Source organism: Triplophysa rosa, linkage group LG9 (genome assembly GCF_024868665.1).
Source record: "Triplophysa rosa linkage group LG9, Trosa_1v2, whole genome shotgun sequence".
NCBI lineage: Eukaryota > Metazoa > Chordata > Actinopteri > Cypriniformes > Nemacheilidae > Triplophysa > Triplophysa rosa.
In genome coordinates this window covers 27151885-27159902 of record NC_079898.1, presented here as the reverse complement: position 1 = coordinate 27159902, position 8018 = coordinate 27151885, and the positions used below count along the sequence as shown (strand labels likewise).

The window sequence follows — 8018 nt, the reverse complement described above, 5'->3', positions numbered from 1 at the left end:
TCGAGATAGTTTAGTACCCGCACACCTCCTTCCCTAAGGGGAAGGAGGGCGGCTTCCACGACCTTCGTAAAGACTCGTGGAGACAGGGACAGACCGAAGGGGAGGACCCTGTACTGATATGCCCGTCCTTCGAACACGAACCGTCGGAACGGCCGATGTCGAGGGAGGATCGAGACATGAAGTACGCGTCCTTCAGGTCGATTGCCATGAACCAGTCCTGACACCTGATGGACGTCAGGATGCGCTTCTGCGTGATCAACCTGAAAGGCAGCTACTGTGTAGGTGCCTGTTCAGAACACACAGACCCAAGATAGGGCGCAACCCCCCGCCTTTCTTGGGGACAATGAAGTACAGGCTGTAAAACCCGCTGAACATCTCAGCTGGTGAGACGGGCTCGATCACTCCCTTCACCAGAAGGGTGGCGGCCTCGGCCCGAAGTACGGGAACATCCCAGCCTCTGACTGAGGTATATCGGATGCTGAACTTGACGGGCGTGAGGCGACTGGATCGCGTAGCCGAGATGGATCGTCTTCCCTAGCCAGTCTGACCGCCTGGGAAGCCAGACAGGCTCCCAGAATGAGACGGGGACTAAGGTACGACCTTTTTCATCGTCCCCCCGGGGGGTGGTTCGATGGCTAGCAGTACGGATTCCTTGCCGGGGGAGGTCCCCCAGGGAGGAGATCGGCTGTGCTGTTTTTCCTGCCTGGCGACTGCGCAGCTCAACGTCTGACTGAGAGTGCTGAGGGCTGGTATTTATACTCGACATTGCGCTTCACCATGACGCAAAGTCGAGTTTGCCGTTCACCGTCGTGCAGAGGGTGAGAGCGGCTGAAGTACCCCAATTTATACTCGACATTGCGCTTCGCCATGATGCAACGTCGAGTTTGCCGTTCACCGTCGTGCAGAGGGTGAGAGCGGCTGAGGTAACCCAGAGAGAGAGGAAACTCTCCTTTTTTTTTGAGAGTAAGTGGGCGCTAGCCCCCCGGAGGGGGCCAGCAGATGGAGAGACGGGGCAGGATCCGTCCCTATCCGACTTCCCAGCGATGTGGCTGGGGTCGGGCCCAATGGTAGCCTCGATCCCCCTGAGGTCTTCCCATGACAGCCGCTTCGCCGCGGCTGCTGATGGGGCGATGGTCTCCTCTTCACTGCTCCTCCAGGGGGGCCGCCCCAGAGCTGGAGGGCGTCGAAGAGGACCAGGGCTGCTGGGAAGCAGACAGTGCACGGGACTCGACGGCCGAGGCGGCCGAGTTGCGGCACGGAGGACTGCTTCTTACTGTCGAGAACCCTCCGGGGAGGCCACGTGCGGGTCTCGCACCCCCCCGACGGGCGGGGGGTGAGCGGGGCCGCTGCAGCTCGACAGTAACACCAACCAGCCCCCCCTTGCGAGACGGGTACGTCGAGAAAGCGGACCTTCTCAGCGTTACTCATCTGCGCAAGGATTGGCCAGAGGAGTTTCTCATGGACCACAAGTGTGGACATCGTCCGACCCAGGGCCCCCGTGGTCACCTTGGTCGCCCGTAGAGCGAGGTCGGTGGCGGCGCGGAGTTCCTGCATAAGCGCTGGGTCGGTCTTACCCTCGTGGAGCTCTCTCAACGCCCTGGCCTGGCAGGAGCCATAGCGTGGAGAGAGGAGGCAGCCTGGTCCGCCGCAATGTAAGCTCTCGACACCAGAGATGCCGAGACACCACATGCTTTGGACGGGAGTCTAGGTCGAGCCCCCCCAGGTGGCCGCCACCTATGGGCACGAGTGCACCGCGGCGGCAAACTCCACCTGGGGACACCGACGCATCCTCCAGCTGTCTCAACCTCGAGGGAAGAGAGGGTGACAGAACTTTGTTTGACGTGAAACGTGCCGGAAGGGGCGTTCCAGGTCTTGCAAAGTTCCTCATGCACTTCCGGTAAACACGGCACTGGGGGCGGGCGCGGCTTGGAGCCGCGCTCAAACCCGAGGCGCCATGTAGCCAGCCGCGAACGCCGGGAGAGGCAGTGCGGGCACTGCAACCCAACACTCACGGCGGCCCGGGAAAGCATGGCCGACATCTCGACGTCCGCTTCTTCCTGGGCTCGACCCCCCGAGGGAGGGAGCCCGAGGAATCGTCGGAGTCGGATGGCAGTACGTCACCCCCCGATGCTGCAAGAGAAATCTCATCATCACGCATCGTGTCCGAATACGTGATTGAGGAATAAGACGGCGGACCGTCTTTTTGGGGAACGGTCAGACGAGCGAAACAAGGTGTGAACGGTCCGTGAGCCGTGGCTGGCGGATTATCGCTCACAGTAATCCTCATCTCACCCTCGCTGCTTGCCATAGCGGACGGCAGGGCCGTAGTCCTGCCGCCACGGAACGGGGAGCAAACGAGGTGGTGGCTGAGTCCCGTGGGAACACAGCCACCTGTGACGCAACGTCTGAATCGTCACCGCCCGCAGTGCGGGCAGGACGTATCCACAACGTCTGCCCCAGCGTACTGGAAGCAGGCATTGTGTCCGTCCCCCTCCTCGATGAGTGTGTTGCACCCATGAGAACAGCGGGACAAGCCACGCTGGAGAAATTTGCTCTTTTAGAAAAGGAAATTTGCTCGAACACCTCCGGAACTGCCGAGACGCCCAGGGGAGAGTCACTGCAGGAAGGGACCGTCCGCTGTCCACGTCGTAGATTCCAGCAGAAAGAATGATCACCCAGATCGTAGAGAAGCTCACCAGATGCGTAGGCTCTGAAGAACAAAAGGTGAATGAATGAGCACGCAGGCTTCCCTCTTATACCCGGACATCCGGGGAGGAGCCCGGCATGCAAATTTCATTCGCCAATTTTCATTGGCCTTTTCTAAATACTCAGAAGATGATAGGCTCTCAAGACAAACCCCATTCTGTCGGTTCGACACAACGTCGAGAGACCGACAGAAAGGGAACTTAACATACAGCCCTTAACAAATTTAAACATAATACAGTGAAAAAAAGACAAATATTTTAGGAATGTGTCAAAAACATTTAAAATATGTTTTAAACAGTCTATTCACATTTTGATAGTTAAATTTGAGTTGGCACATATGAGTTTGGTCAGATTTATTTTATAGAAATATAACATTGCAAGAATTTTTGCGATTATATATAATCTTCTCTTAGAAGTCAGAAATAAATAAAGTGTAACATTCTACCATTAAAACTTATTCTCTATTAAGGACTGCAAAAAAATAACTGTAATTGTGAATGAAAGAAAAGTGCTTTCTTCTTCCCTTTCTTGTAAAACAGTAAATTGGAAATTTCATGGACGACAATAATAATGATATTTTAGCATAAAATTAAATTAAATTTTATTTATATAGCGCTTTTCACAATTTTCATTGTTGCAAAGCAGTTTTAAGTACATTATTATTAAAAAACAATAATAACACATGAATAATTCAATTAAAGACAGTGTATGGTTTTGTAATACATGGTATTATTGCATGTTTTTCTCGATGCAGTGTACATGAAAACTTGCTGGTGGTAGAAGACATTTAGACCAGGTTTTTATGCACACCTTCAAGCCAATCAGAATGGAGTGTTCAGACCGACCACACAGGACACAACCAGACAAACAAGACAAGACACAGATAACACAGATACATCACACTCTTGTGTTGTACAGTGATTTTAAACAGACCGATTATTTAAACACAGAGACCGTAAGATGTGTCATTCATCAGGTCTGAGATCAGTGGTGTTCGGTACAAAGGTTTATGCTTCAAAGCCTCTATTATGGCTGAAAGATGAATAGTTTTATTGACTGCATGAGCCGAGAAGTCAATCTCCATAAACGGACGAGCCATCAGAGTGTATTAATGCCCTGAAAATCAACGCTTTTCCAGTATAAAGACACAATAAAGATTAGTGTCTCTGCCTCACATGGAGGACAAATTACAATTAATTCTCTTGAGAACATCACTGTAAAGATGACCGGAGCGCTGCTGTGACCTCTGAATGACCTCTGACCTGTAACTGAACCATTAGGACCTCTCTTCAGACAGCAGATGAGCAGTACTGAGATCAATCCTCAATGTGAAATAAAGCATTTCAGGAGCATCTGTTAGTGAGAAGTGCACTTAACACACAGCGAGAGATTAACAGCCAGGAACTCAGCTCCTGAATTCTCATTTTTACACTGCTGTACCACAGTAAATGTCCCGTGTTTTGTGGTACCACAGAGACACATTAATGACATTCAGTGAAATGAATTTGCCCGTAGCGAGGTTGAATTTCTGCTCATTGACACACTTCAGCGTTCCTGCTGACATGACAGGACTGTTAAAATGCTGAAGACGTTCACTCATCATGTGTACACAACACCTGGAGCTGATAACAATGTGCTGCGACTCAAACTGAATGTCAATTACACAGCAGCAGCTGGTGAGCCGCTCCGGACAATAATACATCAGTTCAACACAAATGAATCGTTTTGCAATACATGAAAATTTCTTCATTTAGCACATGCTCTTTCCAAAGCAATGAAATGCTGTAATGTCATCTCTTCTTATACAGGACTCATTAAACACAAATAATCCACATGACTCCGGTTGGTTATGAAGGTCTTCTGAAGCCAAACACTATGTTTGTGTTAGCATGAGAAAGCCATATTGCAACAACAGATCAGTGCAGTAAGTTATAATAAATATGTGTCAGCATGTTGATATTGATGAAGCTCACGAGTCTCAAGATGATCATACTGTATGTTGTCATATATGTACTTCATAAGCAGATCTCACATGATGAAATACTAATGAGCTCAATATGAAGGGTTTTCTCTACAAACGTTTCCTTTCATTTCTGAAAACATTTATTACGCCAATGGTGGATGTTTTTCTGCAGCATCAACACTTCCCTTTATGGGAAGATTTATATTTTAAATAAAACGATTTGTTTGTGTTCAACTGAAATGATGTCGCAAACATCTGAGATGACATAAGGGCGAGTAAATGATCAGAGAATAGTCCTTTTTTGGGGGTGAACTATTCCTTTAAAGAAACCAAAAAGGTGAGGCTCTGCAGGTAAATGTGTTTTGTGTAAAACACAAATAATTCTCAACTGTTGTGAAGTTATTGAGAGATATGAATATATTCGTAAAATGATTGCAATTTTATCCTATTTCTATCAACTATACCTGCTTACTGTCATTATCCAGACATTGTTAATAATACGATCGAATTCTTACCTCTCTGAGATGATCCACCAGACGTGTGATTCTTTCAACGAGGTGTGTGACAAATATGACATCCATCATGTCTCCAAAGAGCGCCGCCCTGCTGGTGAAAGAGGAGATCTGCTGCGCTAAAGTCAGAGCGTTTGAAACGTTCACTGGTATCTGAAACAGAGAACGAGATCATAACTCTAGTGTTCCTGACACACATATCAGAGAAAAATATATTTGATAACACATATTATTGAGATAAGAGGGGAAAAGTGAATGAAAGAACATTTGACAGATGTGAATTCTTCATTCAGCTCAGAATGAGTCTCAGACGTGATGTGTTAACAGTGATGAAGGTTATATTCACCTGTGTGAGTTGATGTAGGCTGCGGGTTAACTCGCTGGCGTAAGAACACTGGTTGTAATCGTGCTCTGTCCAATGGCCCGTGCGGTCACACCTGCGCCACGCCCTCTTCTCCTGAGGGGTGGAGCTATAGCTGGGTACTGCACATGGAAGGAAGGCCATGAATCCAGCCAATGTCTTCAGCCACCTGTACAGTCAGCACATCAGTTCACTAACAAGGATACTACTAGAACATTGATATTAGTATACCTACTACATAAAGCATACTTTACATAAGTGTACTTCATTAAAGCGGCCGTAACACACGCGGTTTCAGCCAATCTCATATTAATCTTGAGTACCTATAGAGTAGTATTGCATACTTCTTTGATCTGCTGCCCTCTGGCCGGCGCTTTAGAGCACCAAACACCAGGACTTCCAGACACAGAAGCAGCTTCTTCCCCCAGGCAATCTCCCTCCTAAACAGATAACTGCTCCTTAAGAGCAATATTCCACTTCCACTACTCCTATAGTGTGCACTATAGTGCCTTATTATATCTACATCTTATGTATACATGTATATAACACTACCTCTACTTACTACATGATCCATTTGCACAAGTGTACATACAATCTGTTCATATGTATATTCTACTATATACTACCCTGTACAATGTCTCTTATATGTTATTATCCCCCATTTTCTGTACAATAGTCTTTATTTTATATATGCACATTTAGAATCTTTTAGACTGTAAATCGTATTATATTGTATTGTCATTGTGTTGAATGTCTGTACTAGAAGCTTCCAACACCAAAGAAAATTCCTTGTGTGTGCAAGCACACTTGGCAATAAAGCTCTTCTGATTCTGATTCTGATTCTGATTCAAACTAAATACTCTTTGAAGATACGATCACATTTATAAAAGACAGATACAGCTGTACGATTATTTCCGAAAGCATACGGCGCGTGCGGGGGGGAGGATTAGGCTGAACTAAAGCACGTGCGCACCCATTGCCAACAAAACACAGACATCAGTTTCACTCACCGCATGCGGTTCATGTCCACCATCTTTTAGCGCTGGGACGGTTCCATATATCAGTTTCAAACCATCTCCAAATTCAGCGTTATATCACCGTTTATTGAACATTCATCACCCAAATGCAGTGAACAAACAAACACCTGAACTGCTCTCTCGCTCGCTCTCTCTCTCTCCTGCACACAAGTGAAAGTGACGTCTGCGCATGCTCCTTCTCCTGCTCTCCGTGCTTTTCCGGGAGAATTGCCCAATAAGGGACTAAGAAAAATTGTTATGAAACAGTTTTATATTTTGGAAAAAAACTTTCTGAAACCTGTACGATCGCTGGGGGAGTGTATCGAGCACAGAAATACTACGCCATACGCCCAACTGGTTTTTTGACAAGTTGACCATGTTAAGCATGAGAAGACAGCACGTTTAACATTCTAAAGAAGTCATATGCATGACACACCGTTGCAGCACCCCTTGTAAGGGATTTGTAAGGGTTGATTTTTTTTGTCATCTAAAGCAATGTTTAGCTGTGACTCTATATGTTCTGATATTTAAATGATTAGAAATGGATCATCTAACACAATGTCCTCACACACAAACACAGTTTACGTGATGAATGAAGTGTGATGCGTGTGATGATGTGCATTTAAATCTGGTGCTTAACGCAGTTTCCTAAATCACGTCTTCAGGGATCTTCAGAAGAGACGCTGCAGATGTTCTGCACACACCTGAAGTCTCCCTTGTTAGTGCTGATCCTCTCGGCCGAGCAGTACACAGCAGATGTCTCCAGAACCACGATCTCCATGCCAATTGAGCTGTTGCCACGGGAACTGGTCACGTGACACTGCCAATTACCGGAAACACTGACGTCAATGTTGGACAAGATGAGCTCGCTGCGGGTGGTGAGGGGGGAGACAGACACTGAGTCACACTTCAATATATCAGCTTGTTATTTTATTAAAAACATATATTCTGAAATTATAACAACGCAAGAATGTCTCCTCATTCGTGAAATGACAAAAAAATGATCCATATATAATATTTAAATGGTAAAGTATACATTCATTTAAAATGGATTCAAAAGCATTATCATGAGAGACACTGAACACATGTGTGAGGTTATTCCTGATGAAAACAGTGTGGAACAATAAAGAGTATTTTGTGTTTTTCAGAGATACACACAAACGGACAGACAGACACTCAAATCTGTCACACTATAAATGATTCGAGGATCAGAGAGACACAGAGGCCTGCTCAAGGCCGTAATCCCTCACACACACACACACACACACACACACACACACACACACACACACACACACACACACACACACACACACACACATGTCTGGTTTATTATCCCCGTGGGGACAGTCCACAGGCGTAATGTTTTTATACTGTACAAACTGTATATTCTATCCCCTATCCCTAACCCTATCCCTAAACCTAAAGATCATAGAACACTTTTTGCATTTTTAGATTTG

At 46.5% G+C, this 8018-nt stretch overlaps 1 protein-coding gene across 3 annotated transcripts in view; it reads right to left on the bottom strand.

Annotated features, from left to right (window-relative positions):
- The window catches only part of LOC130558912 (adhesion G protein-coupled receptor A1), a 64258-nt gene extending 56841 nt beyond the window's left edge, over positions 1-7417 (bottom strand). For all 3 annotated transcript variants that reach the window (XM_057341638.1, XM_057341636.1, XM_057341637.1), the window contains exons 1-3: positions 7263-7417; positions 5528-5711; positions 5185-5334 (exon numbers count right to left, since the gene is read on the bottom strand). In XM_057341638.1, coding sequence (XP_057197621.1) covers positions 5185-5334; positions 5528-5711; positions 7263-7339 — 411 coding nt within the window. In that variant the 5' untranslated portion in view covers positions 7340-7417. The remainder of the gene's footprint in view (positions 1-5184; positions 5335-5527; positions 5712-7262) is intronic.
- Between the last annotated feature and the right edge of the window lie 601 nt (positions 7418-8018).